General features: G+C 37.1%; 2 protein-coding genes across 2 annotated transcripts; both read left to right on the top strand.

Moving 5' to 3' along the window:
* The first annotated feature begins 2,551 nt into the window (after positions 1 to 2,551).
* Positions 2,552 to 3,550, top strand: LOC113536138 (trace amine-associated receptor 3-like). The gene has a single exon (XM_026929945.3). It carries the CDS (start codon positions 2,564 to 2,566, stop codon positions 3,548 to 3,550), a length of 987 nt encoding a protein of 328 aa, XP_026785746.2. The 5' UTR covers positions 2,552 to 2,563.
* A 1,764-nt stretch (positions 3,551 to 5,314) lies between these two features.
* Positions 5,315 to 18,245, top strand: stx7l (syntaxin 7-like). Its single transcript, XM_034301842.2, has 10 exons — positions 5,315 to 5,471; positions 9,203 to 9,293; positions 9,450 to 9,519; positions 9,657 to 9,747; positions 10,503 to 10,640; positions 11,158 to 11,207; positions 11,630 to 11,726; positions 12,722 to 12,794; positions 15,590 to 15,672; positions 16,736 to 18,245. Exons 2-10 carry the CDS (start codon positions 9,221 to 9,223, stop codon positions 16,829 to 16,831), a joined length of 771 nt encoding a protein of 256 aa, XP_034157733.1. The 5' UTR covers positions 5,315 to 5,471; positions 9,203 to 9,220; the 3' UTR covers positions 16,832 to 18,245.
* The last annotated feature ends 646 nt before the right edge of the window (positions 18,246 to 18,891 follow it).

Raw genomic sequence — 18,891 nt, 5'->3', positions numbered from 1 at the left:
AAGCTGCTGCAGCCCAGCACACCTCCAACTGTGTCCCCTGCCACTCTGACACATGGTACGCTCATGAAGATGGCCCCCAAGGACAATCTGGAGGACTTCCTGGAGCTCTTCAAGCATGTGGCAGCTGCTTGGGGATGGCTGGAGGAGGAATGGGCTCTGCGACTACTCCCCTTGTTACCGGGGGAAACCCAGCTAGCTGCCCAGCAGCTGCCACCACGGACACAGCTGGAGTATTCCGGTGTCAAGAGAGCAGTTCTACAGCGCATCGGCCAGACACGTGAGGAGCACCGCCAAAGTTTCTGGTCACTGCAGCTCCCCGAGTTTGGCTGCCGCTTCACCTGTGTGCAGCAGCTGAAGGACTCCTGTTACTGAAGGTTGATGGCAGAGAAGCGGGACACAGACCAGATCGTTAAGCTGGTGGTAGTGGAGCAATTTGTCGCTCGACTCCTGACAGGAATGGCAAAGTGGTAAAGTGCCACCGGCCAAAGGCTCTGGACAAAGCCGTGCAGCTGACAGGATCACGGGTCTAGGCGTCTCTCGTTTTCCTCGCTCTCTCTCTGCTACTCCTCCCCGGTCCCAGCTCCCTGGTACCGAGGTGCAGAGGCCCTAAATCTGGCTCCCCGAACCTGGATTCCTCCCCATTGTTCCTCCCCTGCTCCTTTACCTCTGATGTCTCCTCTAACTCCCTCTCTCTATAGAGGTAGAACCTTCTGTGCCCACCAGGACCAGGGAAAAGCCTGGGCAGATCTGCATGCACGGCAGGGAAGCTGGGCATTTCCAGGATCAGCGTCCCTTTGTGGAAGCAGGAATACTGATCTGGATCCCTAATGCGCCGCAGGCCTCCCATGATGGAACAGGAACATACCACGTCAGTGAGTATACAAGGGAGTACACATCAGGCCTTGGTGGACTTGGGGTGTAACCAAACCACTGTCCATCAAAGCCTGATTCCATGTGGGGCATTGAAGAATGCATGATTGGTGAAGATGAGGTGTGTGCACAGAGATGTTCACAATTATTAAATTCCAGAGGCAATAGCTTAAAGTGGAAGCAGCAGGTAGTCCTGGCCTCATGTATCCACTAATTCTTGGGACAAATTGGCCAGGGTTTCTGGCATTAGTGGGAGAAATGTTTGTGGATGGGTCTTGCAGTAGCGAGGTGTGGAATGTGCGCATGATGTGGAATGTGGAAGCGTTGGCTGGGGAGGTGTTGCCGGGGCCATTGACATCAGCTCCACGTCAGGAGAACACAGAGGGTGGGGAGAGCTCTGCCCCTACACACTGGGCAGGGCTTCCCCTTGGGTATTTCCCCTTGGAGCAGTCATGCGATGAGATGCTGAGGCACACCTTCAACCAAGTGAGAGTAATCGATGGTCAGCAAATTCAGCCTAATGTTATACTGTCCCACCCGTATTTCTCAATTATTAAGGATAGGTTAAAAGCGAGTGATGCAGGACACTTGAACTAGACAAGAGACGATCCAGTTGTTGGTCCCAAATTGATAAGACAGCAGCGATTGTGGCCTGCCCAAGACCCAAGACCAAAAAGGGGGTGAGGCAGTTCCTGGGGCTGGCTGGCTATTATAGAAGGTTTGTACCTAATTTTTCGGACATCACCAACGCGCTGACTGACCTCCCTAAAAAGGGAGCACCAGACCCGGTCCAGTGGATGGAGTTGTGTGAGCAGGCTTTCTGCCAGGTAAAAGTGTTTTTTTGTGGGGGCTCACTGTTGCATTCATCTGACTTATTGCAGACTGACACATCGGACAGAGGGCTGGGGACCGTTTTGTCCCAGGTGATGGACGGAGAGAACCACCCCATGCTGTACATCACCTGAAAGCTCTTGGTGAGGGAGCCCAAATATCAAGAAGGAGTGTCTGGCCATCAAGTGGGTGGTCCTCACCCTACGAAACTACCTGCTTGGGCACGCTTTCACCCTATGTTTGGACCATGCCCTGCTCCAGAGGTTCCACCACATGAAGGATGCCAACACACAGTATATCACTCTTTGGGATCTGGCACTTCAACCATTCAAATTTGAGGTGGTCCACAGACTGGGGGAGCAGATGGTGGTGGCGGATTACCTCTCCTGCCGGGGGTCAGCTACAGGCCAGACGGCCTGAGTTGGGCGGTGGGGGTATGTGGCAGCACGGTCGAGCATCAGTTGTGGATGGAGAGGAGGCGAGTCGAACTGGTAGGTAATGCACCCGCTTGGCTGAGTTTGCGAGACATACACCCATACACCCACCACGAAGCATGAACTGGAACCTGGCGGAGCAAAAGCCATGAGTTTTGGCTGTTTTGAAAGTCCGCTAAAAAGCATGGTTTGAATAAACATGAGCACAGAACTCAGAACAACTCGGAACAATATCCGTGGTGAATAATATACAAAAATAGCACAGGTTATTCTTCAGTTAGTCTTCTTGGTGATGCAATTCCCTCTATACACCTCTTAGCAACCTCAGATGTACAATATTGGTGTGGATAAAAAAAAGCCTTAAATAGATCCAAGGTCCGTGTGCTTTGGTCTGTATTCATAAAACACAGGATGAAGGAATAGGATTCATGGAAGATTACACCAACACAGTCTTTGCTCATTTGGATTATCGTTGCGTCGCATCATGGAACACAAGCTGCTCCTCTGACTTCCAATTATTCCATTTGAATCACAGCAATTTGATTGTATTTTTCTTTTTTTCTGTGGTTTCTGTGCTTACCGTTGGTGGAAACATGGTTGTAATAGTGTCGATCACTATCTCCAAACAGCTCCGCACGGCAACTAACTTTGTCATCCTGTCTTTGGCCATGTCTGATTTCTTAGTGGGAGCATTAATGATGCCTTTACAGTGTATTATGCTTGTGGATGGTTGTTTATACCACACAAAACATCTCTGTCCTGTTTGTCACTTTATCAGCACCATCATTGGCACCGTTTCGCTCTACAACGTCATTCTGATCGCGATCGATCGATACTTTGCCTTGTGCCACCCTTTCCGTTATGTTGCAAAAATGTCTGTGAGAGTGGTGCTGAAGTGTGTGGGTTTTGGATGGATCTTATCCTTCTTTTATAATCTCTCAATGATGTACACTGGAAATTCAGAACAAGGCGAAAGGAAAGTGATCTGCATCCAAGCATGTGCCATTCCCGTCAACAACACTTGGGGTTTTATTGACTTTATATTCAGTTTTATTGTTCCATGTTTACTGATCATAATTTTATATGTCAAAGTTCTCACAGTTGCCCTGAGACATGCAAAGGTTATTTCTGATTCTGCAAAACCTGGACTTGGACCTGGACTTAACCGGAGAAAATGGAAATCAGAGATCAAGGCCACAAAAACATTAGGCACTGTTGTGTTTGTGTATTTGGTGTGCTGGATTCCACTGTATACATTTTTAGTGAATATTGAGAATGTTTCAGACTCTAATGTTATCCTAAATTATTTAATGTGTCTGTTTTACAGTAATGCCTTTATAAACCCCATTATCTATGCAATATCAAGTCCCTGGTTTAAAAATTCATTGAAATTCTGTGCTTTATGTGGAAAATAGTCTTCAGTGTGTTTGTGCAGTTAAAGAAGCAGTAGTGGATTTTTATTAAAGTTTCCTACATGTACAAATAATCTGAAAAAATTGCAGAACTAGATTTTAAAAGATAATGGTTTGAGCCATGGCCTTAGCACGAGTGTATTATGTGGCTGAAAAAAAGGGATTTTTGTGATGTGGAGAATCACACATGCAATATGTGAATAGAAATAAAGACTGTGTTTGCTAATTTTAAAGCACTGGATCCTCTAAATGTAGTACGAACAATTTCTGTGCTAAAGCTCCATTATTAGTGATGTTATGTTGGGTTCTGGAGCTTGTGGAGTTCTGGTGCACCCGCAGGTACAACTAATAGCGTTATAAAAACCTCAGCAAGTAGAGTGAGAGATTATTTTTAAATGTTTTTCTATAAGCTTTCTTGCCATAAACTAAATCCCCAACCCAGCAAGGTTTTTTTAACTCTACTTCTGGAAAATGAAGAACAAAGAATGTGCATCAGGTGTGTTTTGCTTTTTTATGTTTTTAATCAATTTATGAAGCTGCTGTAAACTTTATCTTTACATATAATATCATAAATATACAAAGCTATAGTATTTTATGGAGGCAATTAGCTTGATTTATTGTAAATACAAAAGCCTGACAAAGACATGTCACTGCTAATTATTCATTCAATTTCAACAAATTTACCTTCAACTACAGACGTTGCATCCTTTCATTCCACCATGTTTTCTTACTGACGCCCCCAACTCGGAAACTCAGAGCTCAAAGAAATGCTGCATCTCAGTTTGCCTATTTATACTACGTATGCACTAAAAGTATGTACTCTTTTTGTGAAAAAAAAGAGTATGCAAGTACTGGGATGTACTAACTGGGGCGTAAAAACATAAAAAAGCAAAACACACCTGATGTGCAATCTTTGTTTTTCATTTTCTAGAAGTAGAGTTAAAAAAAACTTGCTGTATTTTTTGTAGCTAATTAAGAGAAGGTACTCCGCCATCTTGCTCCAACAACAGTGACTTGAACGCACCTGACGTCCTAATTACGACTTCCCAACTTGTAAATACGAACTTTCCTGAAAGACTTGAACGCACAGATACTAACACGTCATGTAATGGAAGAGAACGTTGTTGCCTAGTTACGCACACTGTCACGGTAAACAAACTCCTTGTCACATTTCAGCTTTAATTCTTTGATTATTCCTTATATCAATAATACTATATCATTTAATTTACCATTCCCTTGATTTATTTTGTCCACATTTCATTTACACCTCTCTAAAATGCGTCCTTGAATTTGGGGGAAGCAAACCGTCACAAAACTCCTCCTACTCCCTGGCGCAAGGGGTTGTGGGTAATATTAGCTGAATACGTGTCAACAATTCCACATTTTGAAAATGTACCAGAAATAGTCGACCATCCGGGTTCCTTTAGGATCCTCATATCAACATACTATGATTTGGGATGCACTAAAGTTTCCCACTCGTACTTACGACTTTGTGCTGGCGTTCATGTGCGTTCGACTCATAAATACGATCTTTCCGACACGACTTGAACACACCATCAGTCACAGTATTGCATACTCTTTTGCTACACACTCAAAAGTACTTTTTTTTTTTCTTCACAAAAAAGAGTACATACTTTTAGTGCATAGTGTAAATAGGAGAATTGGGATGAAGCACCTGAACATGGCAACCCTTATTAGGAAACGGAAACACGCGTCATCTGACGCGGTTGAACAACCCGGAAGTGTTAAGCGACTGCGTGATCTCTGCGTTTTAAAAGCTCTTTGGCTTGGTGCAAACCCACCAATCAGCGTTCAGGGTGAAACATCATGTGATGAGAAAGGGCCGCGACTTTAGATGTCAGGAAATCTGTTCGGGAGTGGAGGAGGAAAAAAACAAAACAAAACAAAACAACGAAAGAACAAGGTAAATTACACAAAAGACATTTGTTTCACGGCGTTAATCCACCTCGCGATTAGAGCTGTTTATTATGGATAAATGTTAAAAACAGAAAGAAAGCCACAGTGTGAAACACAGAAGTGCTGACACTCCTGACATGGACGCTTTCACAGCACTTAATAATAATAATAAATAATAGTCATAATAAATGTTATTCGAGCTTTGAGTTTTCAGGCGAATAAACATTTTAGTGTGTGAATATTAAAGCCTGTGCGTGTGTGTGTGTGTGTGTGTGTGTGTGTGTGTGTCTGTCTGTCTGTGTCTGTGTTTCCGCATTTCTTAATGGCGACATTGTATGTTTATGTAACTTTTTCTTTTTTTTATGGTGTCATTTTAGTAGCTTTAGTAGTCAGGATGTCTCACACCTGAGGACATGTAGAGAAACACCACATCATATAATCAAATAATAATAATAATTATAATAATAATAAAGTATTAATATTTTATCATTGTTGCTCCACCTTGACCTCTAGCTTTGGACTTTATGGAAACAATATCATATGAAGACAAGCCACAATGTTCATGTGTGTATATTAAAGGCTGTCATTTATTATTATTATTATTATTATTTATTATTATTATTGGATCCATGGTAGCGTAGAGGTGAGCACTGTTGCCTCACACCTCCAGGGTTGGCAGTTTGATTCCTGCCTCCGCCCTGTGTGTGTGGAGTTTGCACGTTCTCTCCGTGCTTCAGGGGTTTCCTCCAGGTACTCCGGTTTCCTCCCCAGTCCAAAGACATGCATTATAGGCTGATTGGCATTTCCAAATCGTCCGAAGTGTGTGAGTGTGTGTGTGATTGTGCCCTGCGATTAGTGGGCACCCTGTCCTGGGTGTCCCCCGCCTTGTGCCCTGAGTCCCCTGGGTTGGGCTCAAGGCTCCCTGTGAGCCTGTGTAGGATAAGCGGTACAGAGAATGTATTATTATTATTATTATTATTATTGTTATTATTATTATTATTATTATTATTGATATTGTAGTAGTAGTAGGAGGGCCTTTCGCACTGCGGGAACCTTTTCATAGTACCTGAACTAATTGTGGAACTACCCACTTTTTGGCGTTTTCTCACCTCCGGAACTGGGTGTGATTTTAGTACCGACTGCCTTTTTCGAGAACCAAATTAGCTCCTACTCCGGAGCAGCGTCTGACCAGCACAACTGGTACTATCCGTGATGTAAGTAGACGTTGATTGGCCGTATGCGTACTAAAAAACGCCCTCACCCACCATGATTTAAAACGCCGTGTAAACATACTGTAGTGTCAACTTATTTCGCAAGTATGGAGAACAGCGATAGATGGACGCGAGACACGACAGAAACACAGCTCCGATCACAGCGTCCTCCATCCTCCGGTTGTTTACGTTGTTGTTCTTTGTTTCCGTTGTTGAACACGGTGCACAAATGACGTCGCTGTCGACCGGCTTACGTCACTTCCTAGTGCCCACTGTGGTGCGAATGCAGCCCTTTAAACGGTACTGGGAAATAGTTCACGCAAAATCGCCCAGTACTTTAGTACTGTAAATTTTGTTCAAAATTTTACTGTAAATTCAGTACTGTAAATTTAATTTAGGGAACCGACCCCAGCCACTGGGGTTGCGTGCAACAGTGCGCTTTCAACACCGATCCCAAGCCCGGATAAAATTGGAGAGTGTTGCATCAGGAAGGGCATCCGGCGTACAAACTGTGCCAAATCAAATACGCAGACCAATGAGCCGCAGTGGCGACCCCTAACAGGAGCAGCCGAAAGAGGAACAACAACAAAAGCATAGATAATGTGTGATAATTGTAATTAAAACTGGACGACTACAACAAAAAATGTACTCAAGTGGAAGGAAAAAAGTTGCCGTTTTTAAAAAATGTACTCAAGTATTAAAAAAAGTAAATGATGAAATTAAATTCGTGTCTCTTCTTAAGTTGTATTACTTATCTAAAACTGCTAGATCATCTTCATTGACGTCATTAAGTTTGCTGCTCATGTGCTATTTAGATTGAAGTTAAATATCCTATAAATAACCAATTTTTACCATTAGCTAGAATTTAACTTGCTGCCTAGCCAAATTATATTAGCTACTGTAATCAATGCTAGTCTAGCTAGCCTGGCTAACAGGCTAACTTGGTTAAATATAGCCAGTTAATGTTAGCAAACATACATTATGCTTTTTCATATTAGGTTAAAGTTCATGCCTTCAAGCAAGGTAAAGGAGACTCCTCATCTTATACGAGTCTTTGTTTACTCCTGCATACTTAGACATTTTGCTGAGGTAGGGTCAGGAGCGCTCATCCTCAACTTCTACACTGCAGTCCGGTGGATTAGCTATATTCACACGTACACGGATAGCTACAACGCTAACTACTTTGGATAGCATGAGAAGGTCAGCACAGATAACGATTTGGCACAGTTCTTGATAGTATTTTTCTACACTGATGAAACTTGATTGGATGCTAAACTGAATCCATTTTATGAACATAGTGTACAGACATTGGCTGCATTAGAGAGTGTTTGTGTTTTTGAAACAAGTACATTGTCTAAATAAAAATCTAAGGAGTAAAAAAGTAAGTTTTTTTCTTAAGAATGTAGTTAAGTAAGAATACAAGTATTTGATTTTCATAATACACGAGTATAAATATACCAAAATAATACTTGGGTATAGTAATAAACTCCAATTACTCAAGAATTTTCCACCACTGGCTATTGAACTAGAAAGTGGTTGCTCAGGGGTTAAAGCTTTGGGTTACTGTTCGGAGGGTTGTGAGTTCAGATCCCAGCACCACCAATCTACTATTGTAGGGCAAAACCATTAACTTCAACTGCTCATTTTTATCCCATCTCACTTGTAAGCCTCTTTGGAAAGAAATTTCAGCCAAATGTAATTATCATAAATGCTAGGGGTATAATGGGAATGTGCGATTGCACTTGCATTGTTTGAACAGCAGAGGTCCCAAGCAGCACAACCCATAGAGTTAAAATATATAGACAGCATGCTGACCGTTAGCTCCGGATCACAATGACCGATGTGCAATATCCTTTATACAGTTACATGATCATGTTATAACCTTTAAAAAGAGCTCATCAGTAGCTTTCAAATGACACTAGCCCCATGCCCCTGCGATCTACAGTACCTGTGAATGAGGCAGCAGAAGTTGGCCATTTTAGCCGACTTTGGAGCTCTATTTCTGGTTAAAATGATGCCTCAGATGCTGCTACGGAGCTCATTATATTTCAATCAATCGTTTTCCCCTGGGTCAGAGACTTTGTTTACTCAAAAAAAAATTGGGGGAGAATTTATGTATTTATTTTAAGAAATGGTGAATCTGTAGTACATTTTGTTAACAATATTAAATCTCTGTTCATAGCAATTTTTTTTTATTTATTTACTTTATACAGACAAAAATGCACAAAAATGTTATGCTTTGTTTATGATTTAGAAATAAAAAGGAGTCTTTTCAGTCATAATTTTTCTTCATCCAAATTTGTGCAAAATATTCTGAGAATCGAATCTGCTCATGACCAGAGTGTATCTTTACATCTCTAATAAATACAGATTTCTGTAGCAGTTTGCAGTTCATTAAAGAGACATTACGAGCTACTCTGGCTTTACTGATGCGGGAGCGTAAACTCGATGCTGATAATAATTAACATATTGATATTTTGTGCAGTTCAGGCCTGTTCTGTTTGATTTGTAACATATCTATTTAAAGGTGTAGAAGGTCATCACCATGTCTGGATCAAGGGACCCAAATTTACTCGCTCAGACGATTGGCTCAAACATCCAGAACATAACACAGCAGAGTAAGTACATCTCACATCTTGACTAACGTTGTATCACAGTTTGTGATAATAGCAAACAGCTAGCTTTGCTACTTAACTAATGCTAGCTAGCTTGCAAGAACATCTAAATTAAATGTGGCTTTTATGCATCTACACTTACTGATTTATTTCCACCAGCGTCTGAAATCCAGAGGATAGTCACCCAACTCGGAACAGATAGAGACACGCCGGATCTCCGGCAGCGACTGTGAGTGACTACACACACTGCGTTAAACACACACAATATACACACATAAGAGCAATATTATACATTATACATTATAAATACCTTCAAGACTAGTAAAGTGTGTTAATATGTCTCTTCTTATTCACACACACACACAGGCAGCAGAAACAGCAGTATGCGAACCAGCTGGCTAAAGAAACGGATAAATGCCTGAAGGAGTTCAGCTCATTACCAGTCACTCATGATCAGGTAAAGTTAATTTTTTATTTACTTTAGTCTAATATATATATATTATATATATATATAATTTTTTTTTTCCTATTTTTTGCTTATTTCAATCCATCCTATTGTTTTTGGATGTTTCATTTCATTTTAATATATTTTAATATATTAAGAATATATATTTAGGATATATTTTAAAATATTTTATATTATTTTAATAATTTTATATTTTATTTTGTATTTTTTACTTTTGTTATGTTTAGTTCTTTTCTTTTTAGATATTATTTCTGATTTGTTTATGTAAAAGAGAAAGTAAAAAATACATAGTAAAGAAATCTTTTTACTTTTTTCTCTTTTTTACTATTTTTTAACTTTATTTTTCTTAATTTTTTATATTTAAAAAAAAATATTTGTAGTGTTTTAATTCAAATTCACATCTAATTCGCACTTCTTTCAATTCTTGAATTTTATTTAATCTTCTATTTATGTTATTTATTTAATATTTAATTTTAAAAAATTGAATTATGGTATTTTTCTTTATGTACAAGATGTGCATTTTCTTTATATACTTGAATGTTAGCTCATTTTTCAGCACTTTATGGTCTTCTTCATTGTTGGGTTTAACACTTTTTGTAAAATTATACATGATCTTTACCTCATAAAGTCAAAATGAAGTGATAAAAATGCATTATTTTGTGATTTTGGACTCAGATTATCACTGCACCAGTTATATAATAAATTATTTAATCTGTTGTTTTACTAATTTTTTTACTAAAAAATAGCGACAGAGGAAGATTCAGCGAGAGCGGCTCGTCAACGATTTCTCCAACGCACTGGCACTTTTACAGAAAACCCAGAGAGAAGCTGCGCAGAAAGAGAAAGAGTTTGTGGCCAGAGTTCGAGCGAGTTCAAGAGTTTCGGTAAGACGAGTCTATAGAACCGAGGGTTCACGGTTTCCCCAGCGTCCCAAAGTTCACATCGTAAAATCTTATCCGATATCGATCCGGTGTTTCAGCCTCAGTATTGATGTTCAATATGTTGCACAATGTTATTGAAACCGTATTAACACTAGCGAGTTATTTAGCCATGTTAGTTTTCATTATGCTAGCAAATGCAGAACCTCAAATAGGTAAAATAATTCTAGCAGAAGAAATTTCTGTTACTGTGGTCATGTGACTGTTAAGTCCAGATCACACCAAACGTGGGATAATATATAATGTTTCTATAACATGCACCTTCAGCTTTCTGCTTACATCAGTATTTAATATCTGTCATATTGAGTTAATTATAATCAAAATATTGTGAATTTATTATGTTTGTTCCAACTACTGGTTTCAGTCTTCACTCAATTAGTCCACATTACATTTTGTTTGCAAAGTAGGTTTTTTTTTGTTTTGTTTTTTTAGCAATCATGTGACCTACTTTTCTTGTTTGCAGAGTGGTTTTGCTGATGATACATTTGGAGGAAACGCTGCACCTTTTGAGAGGTCAGAAACTCTGAATATAGAGGAAAAAAAACAACTTTCTGTTTCCCTAAAAAGCTTTTCTAAACATCCTTGTGATTAAAGAAAAAAAAAGAAAAATAATTTCAAAGTAATTTTAAAAAATCATCATGGTTTATGATATTACAGTTTTGCAGATATAGTATATAGAGATATAGTATTTATTTATTATAATATATATATATATATATATATATATATATATATATATATATATATATATATACATATATACATATATATATATATATATATATACATATATATATATTACACATTTAAAATCGAAACACGGGTATAATTTGTTTCTTTTTTGCTCCATTATTTGTATAATTACATTTCAATTCCCACATTTACATATTTTTAATAATAATAATAATAATAATAATAATAATGTGGTAACACAGTGAGACCCAGGCTCAGACACAAAGCTACGATGAAGGCATCACTGAGGAGGATTTGCATCTCATTCATGAGCGAGAAACGGCCATCAGACAGCTGGAGGTACGATAAAACAGTAATATATATATTTTACTTACAGCTTTTTATTATTATACTAAAGCAGTAGTGTGACTAGAAATGAACCCGATATAATTTTGTGAAAGGTTAATTAGTTTTGCGCCAGAGAGGCAGAGCTAACAAGTTTATAGCTTAGACCTTTCAGTTTAACATCATGCTTTTTTTTTTTTTTTTTTTTTTTAATTTTTTATAATTAAGATTTAGTGGATGATGCTATAAGCTTCCACTGCTTGTTAGCTACATTAGCCGTGTAGCTCTAATGCAAAACCAGAGACACAAGTGAACATATGATGTAATATTTACAGTAAATATTGTTGTCATACAGTCATAATTCACGTTCTCCTTCTTTTTCTCGCCATGTACACGTCAGTGTATACATGCTGGCTACTAGAAAGTTATAGCACAACTTTAACAAGCCAAACAGGCCACGCCCACTAGCAACAACAGCGTCAGTTCCTACATTTGCTAATCTTCTGTAGCTAATTTAGCACGGATTGTGTATCTGTTGGATTTTGTAGGTGGCCTTGTTCAGAGCTCCTGTATTCATTTTTTTCTTACTTTTTCCCCCTTTTTTTATGTACTGATCTTTAAAAACATCATCTTTTTCTTCTACTCAAGCCACAGACTATTATACTAAACATTACACTTTTATCCACTTCAGGCTAAGCATTTGCAAACAACGCTATGTTTGTAATAAAATTAACCATAAAAACAATTTTTAAAGAGATAACAGTAAGGAATATGTGCCTTATCATAGAATTAATGGCTTTGACCAAATTCTGGTGTTCTACACTCGTCAAAATGTACTCTGATTCACACCTGATTCACACGGTCCACATGTAGATGCTCAGAAATGGTTCGATTAAATGAATTAGATTATGAATCGTGTAAAAACGAATCACTTCTGTCATATTTTCTGTTTATTTATGTAACATCTACACCATAGACTTAATGACTTACCTATATGACCTTGCTTTCAGTCGGACATCACGGACATCAATGAAATCTTCAAAGATCTGGCCGTCATGGTGCACGAACAGGGGGATATGATCGGTAAGAACTAATAGCAGAGACATGCAGTACAAGCTTGAAGTTGTGTTCATGTTGTATTAATAATAGATTTTATATTAATACAAGTGTAGCATTTATTTAAAAATGAACAATATATCACAAATCTTATGCTATTTGGTTATAGAGCGAGTGTATCGGGTACAGATACAATGTCCGTACACTTACACACACTAACCCTTTTTTTATCAAGTCCATGTAGAAAGTGGACCAAAAAAAAAAAACTCTGGTTTCACATACTCACCAAAATGTCAGGATTTAGGCAAGTTAATTTCATGTTTTTTAACCCCTTCATGCACAACGGCTGTTTTTAGGAAAATGTATGGTGTAAATCACCTTCAAATCACGTCAGAGCATTACTGTTTGACATTTGACTTAAATCACTATCCGGATTTTTTTTCCTCCAAGTGCAGCATGACTCTTTACAAACCTTCTAAACAAAATCCCAAATTAAGTTTAAAAAAAAAAAAAATGTTTCAGGCTTCAATGAAAGCCTTAGCTTTTTTTTTTTTAAACAAGTTTTTTGTTCTCAAGCTTTGTTACATGACATCTTTTAGCTGGCAAAGACAGTCAGACACTCCGCCGTAGTGTTAGTGTTTTTTGTTTGTTTGTTTTTTTTTTTTTTTTTTTTGCATATCAACTTTAGTTTGACGAGAATACAGATGTAGTATGGGTCTGTACAGCTGTCTTTGTGTAAAGATCCTATTAAAACATCTGCCGAGGGGTGCCAAAACTTTGTGCAGCGTAACAGATAGACTACAGTCAGTCAATGTACTCTTAGAAATGACTTGCAAGGTGGATTAATCTGATGAAAATGTAGCTCCAGTGTATAGTGTGACATTGTGTGAGGCCAAGAAGCTTTCTGTCGATTTGTCTCGCATGCTTATGGACACACACACACACACACACACACACACACACACGCACACACACACACACGAATATGAGTGTGATTACGGTGTCAAAGTCCAGTGATAAGCAGGTGTTTATTTTTCATGCTAATGATGTTTAATGAAATGCAGTGAAGTAGCTTTTAGGTTTTTCATGAGCTGAAAGTTATATTTGTGTAACTTGCGTAATAATATCGACGACATGATGTATGTAATTTCTTAATATGGCTTTATTTTAATTGCAGGAGTCTGCAATATGCAAATGAGCTCTCAAACAAACCATAACATATATATAATATTGGGATTCACTGAATAAATTGTATAAATAAATCATGAAATACTCTTTTTTCCGTATTGTGCAGGCCCTGATCATAATAATGTAAGTTCAGTTAAAACTGTGCCAATCTAAGGCCTAACTCACTGTACAGGAAGTATTACAAGCAACAATACAGGTGTATTACAACACACACACACGCGCACACACACACACACACACACACACACACACACACACACACACACACACACACACACACAGACGCCTATTAACACCCATCAGGTAGAAACATCACACTTAAAGCACAGAGGGGTTAAAAATGGTTCAGTAATGAAAGAAGAAATCCTGACTGTGTGTGTATTTACGACTGAATTGACACACAACATCAATTAAAGGTGTTAAAATATCAAAACACAGATTTTTAATGAAGTCCTCTGAGAACACCTTAGGTAAACTCAGTAGAAACGCCCTGTGTGTTTTATCTAAAGTTTGACTGGCAAATAAGAGGCGTGTGCTTGTGTGCGCGCGTGCGTGTGTGTGTGTGTGTGTGCGCGTGTGCGTGTGTGTGTGTGGTGGGGGTGTAAACACTGCTGAAGTTACTGTACTTTTTGACTTACGTCCTGAACTTTCCCATGTTACAATATAACTCAGATATAACAATAAACTCGGAAGCTCTTTATACATGTTTAAATGTGCGCTAGAGCTGGAAAAAAATATTAAAACGTGCCACAAGAGAGCACTAAAGTCCTAGGAAATATTTGCTTTTTGGATCACTGGGATGTGTAAGCAGAAGTCCTAGTGAAACTCTTAAGAAGTGTGTTAGAGTTGAATCATTTTTCATAAAGTATGACACAAATCCAATCCAAAAGACACATTAACAGCTCCTATTAAATGTGTTCATTTTTCTGCAGTTAAACGAAACACGTTACATTCTGAGCAAATGGATTGAAGATAAATGCTCTGTCCTCTTTAATAGGAACAGCTGTACAGCTCCTCATTCATGCAGTTATCACAGAAACCGGGCCAGACAATAGAAAAAGAAAAAGGCCAGACAATGTTTTCTCAATCTTCAGCTGTCCAGTTTCAGTGAAAGGGATCTGAAAAGCCTAAATTAGCCACCATCAGAAGATACACCATTAGTTGGAAGGAGCTGACCCGTGTGCAGTTAAAGTGTTCGGAATATAATTACAACGCGTCATGTAAGAACCCCAAACATGTTAGAGAACATATCTACACAAACAGCATCATGCAGAACAGGGAGCGATCAAAACAAAGCCGGGTTCTCGAAAAGTATCAATCAGGGTTTGGTTATTTTTTAAAAAAAAAACTATGAACATCCCTCAGAGCGACATTAAATCCATTATCAGAGAACACAACATACTCAGCGTAGAGGAGGCCGTTCACCACAAAAAAAAGAAAAAACCCTTTCACGTTTTTATTTGTAAATAAACCAAATAAAATAAACCGATTCAGTATAATGGGTAATTGTGTGTAGATTCATGACATGTAATTTCATTTTTCGCAATTTCCGTTCCAGGTTATAACACTACAAAATATGGAAAAGGTCAAGAGGGGGGTGTCAATACTTATGCCACTGTGTTATTTCTTCTCAGACAGCATAGAGGCTAATGTAGAAAATGCTGAAGTGCACGTTCAGTCTGCAACACAGCAGCTCGCCAGTGCTGCGAATTACCAGGTAACTCACCATACATTCTTCACAAATATAAATCCGAAAACATAATTAGTAAGTAATTTTACGTTTATTCATTAAGGATCATGTACAACCAAAATATTAATCTCAAATGAGAAAAGATCAATGATAGCTACAAGCTAATTTCAGTCTGCAGGCCCTGGAGAGAGACAAAGAACAATAATCATTTAGCATTGTATCGTGTTATAGATAGTCATACGTAATAATTTTAATATGGCAATGCCAGGGGTGGAAAATACTTGAGTACATGTACATTGTTTCTGAACATAAGTAGTACTTTGTTGTGTTTGCACTATTGTATTATTGAAATGGAATATTTTGTACTCTTACTAAATAAGTACATCAGTGTGCAAAAAAACTATTAAGAATTATCAATTCGACCTTCTCTTGCTACACAACGTTGTTAGCGCTACAGCTATCTGAAGATGGATAAGCCACCGTACGGCAGCGTTGAACTTGAGGATGAGCGCTCCTTGGCCTACCTCAGTAAAATGTTTCCGTACGTTGGCGTAAACAAAGACTCGTATTAAATGAGGTTTGCTTCCCTAGAAGACATGAACTTCATCTAATTGGAGGAATGTTTTGCTAATTTGTTACCTGGCTGTGTTTAACTAAGTTAGCCAGTTTTCTTTGCTAATGCCAGATTAAACTAGCATTTATTCCTAAAGCTATCATAAATTATGTGGCTGTTCTAGCTAATGGCACATATTGGTTATTTACAGTGTATTTCACTTCTGACTAATTCATTAGAAAACTATATTGCGTTAGTTATACTTACGAGGAGAAAATCTAGAGAGATTGAATAAGTTTTCAGGCAAAGCAGCAACAATGCAAGAAAATAATCTTCTAACTGAATAGATAAGTAATAAAATCTGCTTTACTCGTTAAAACACAATGTAAAAAAAAATCAACTTTTTGCCTTTTATCTATACTATATTTCTCAGGTCATTCTTCCATCCCTGGGTAACGCTAACATAACTTAACATAGCGGTCACTGAAGCAATACATTAACATTAGTGTATTAATTATTATTTATGTTTTTCCACAGCAAAAGTCTCGTAAGAAGATGTGCATCCTGATTGTAGTCCTGGCTGTGGCGATTGTGATCATTTCCCTCATCATCTGGGGTTCGCTTAAAGGATAAAACTTCTAAATTCACCTGAATTGTCACAAGTGAACACTGAAAAACCAAACAAAATTTGTTTCCTGGTCTTTTTTTTTTTTTTTTCTGTGATGTAAAAGGTTGGTGTGAGTAAACGGGGGGAAAAAAAAAACATCTTTACAAGCATGAAAAACTCGTTTATAATGTCACGGTAACATCACACACCATATAGAAACAAAAAAATATACATTTTCTAAGCAATGATTAGTCATTATTTGATGTTTGAATCTCCAAATCTTTACAAGTTTAATTTATTCAACATAAATAATAATCGTAAATAAATCTCATCCCTATCCTTCTGGAATGCCAAGTATTTTTTATTTTTTAAACGTAATTCCATCTGATGCTCAGCTAATAATAATGAACTAACATTGGATACTAGCTTTAACTTTAACACATTTTAACAGATAAATACAAATATAATTAATAAAATAATTTTAAGACTACTTTGTGGTAGTGTTACTAAAAAAATAACAAGCGCTAGCATTTTTCCACATTCAACATATCGTGCTAGAGTTTCTGCTTTAATGTTCACTTCACACATTTCTTGCCATAATATCATGAGAGACTATTTACAATTAACACTATCCAAATGATAAGTTTAACTTCTTATAATTATTATTAAACAGAACCTCTAATGACTAGCATTCGCTAGGAGATTCAGGCTAGGATACTTAATTAAAAACTAGAAACTTAGGTTGCTTCGTGCAACCTGTTCTTCTGAACGTTCGAATTAATTCTACCATTCTTACTTTAATTGAAATTTACCTTGTGCTTCAGACTAATTTTACCAATAAGCAATGAAAAATTCTAGCATTAACCTTTAATTGCTAATTAAACTAACACAATGGGAACATTTTATAATGTATATAAAAACAATTACTAGTGTTAAGAAATTGGGACTGGATATCAGTTGAAGGAATGTGTATTTTAATTATTTCTGAATGTTCTTTGTTGAAATTGAACCAGATTTATATTAAAATATGAAGTTTTGAGTAGAAAAGGCTTTGGTCTGGAACAGAATCTGACACAACATTGTAAATTTTTTCTCTGCTTGTGTTTATGCTGCAGGTTTTTGGATTTCAGTGAGTAAAAAAGTCTTAGTCTAGGTTTTAGCTAAAGTGGGAATAAAATGCGCCTCGTCTGAAATATGAAATATAATCTTAATTAATTAATATGACACAAATGAACTTTATCGATTTATTATCTTTGTAATTCAGTTGTTATTTAATAATTAATAAGAGTTCACCTGTATTAAATAGCCCCTTGCAACACTATGGCTAATGCTAATTATAAGTAATAATAATAATACGTATATACATGCATGACCTCCACCACAGAACTTTATTCAATGTCCAAAGTGTTTTTTTTTTTTTTTTTTTTTTTTAATTTTATTATTTCAAAAAAAATGTTTCAGGGAGGCCCTTCAGCCTTACTCTACAATTAAATGGGTAAAAGTGTTTTAAAAATAAATAATTAGAGAGAAGGACAAAAAGAAACAGGGAATATGGTAATTTAGCATTCTGACAAATTTTGTCTATTAAAAAAAAAAACAAAAAAAAATAAATATTATGATTTTTTTTTTCCTGATTTAGATTTCACTCATTTGCATTCCATTTAGGAAAATGTAAATATGCAGCTTTTTAAAAGGCAAACATTCATGTGCCATTTTAAACATAATTTCACGCAATATCCATTATTTATTTGGTTCACAGACATTAGAAATTATTTGTCAGACATTGAATAAATATATATTAGTCGAAAAGTCAGTAATTTCTTATTGAGGTTTGTATTCTATTGCCAAAAAAGTCTGTTCAATCATAAAAGAGATCCATTTAATGATGCTTATTGTAACAAATAATCACATCATTAAAAAAAAAAAAAAAAAAAATGATGGATATAGTAAGAAATTAATTTCTGCAACTTCATCATTTGCACATGTAAACATTTCTGATTTACTGTAACAGTTTTATAAAGATATATTTCATTCATGTTACTTGTTTAGTATATAAACTTTAAAACACAGCCTTAAACTTTTTTTT

The sequence above is a fragment of the Pangasianodon hypophthalmus genome, chromosome 30, assembly GCF_027358585.1.
Source record: "Pangasianodon hypophthalmus isolate fPanHyp1 chromosome 30, fPanHyp1.pri, whole genome shotgun sequence".
Classification (NCBI taxonomy): Eukaryota; Metazoa; Chordata; class Actinopteri; order Siluriformes; family Pangasiidae; genus Pangasianodon; species Pangasianodon hypophthalmus.
Note: the sequence above shows the minus strand (reverse complement) of the source record. Positions and strands in the feature narration are given on the sequence as shown.

Excerpts from the sequence above, each read along its gene's own strand:
- LOC113536138 (XM_026929945.3), top strand. The coding sequence starts at position 2,564 with ATGGAAGATTACACCAACACAGTCTTTGCTCATTTGGATTATCGTTGC.
- stx7l (XM_034301842.2), top strand. The coding sequence starts at position 9,221 with ATGTCTGGATCAAGGGACCCAAATTTACTCGCTCAGACGATTGGCTCA. Across the intron at positions 9,520-9,656 it reads CCGGATCTCCGGCAGCGACT|GCAGCAGAAACAGCAGTATG; the intron begins GTGAGTGACTAC and ends ACACACACACAG. Across the intron at positions 10,641-11,157 it reads GAGCGAGTTCAAGAGTTTCG|AGTGGTTTTGCTGATGATAC; the intron begins GTAAGACGAGTC and ends TCTTGTTTGCAG.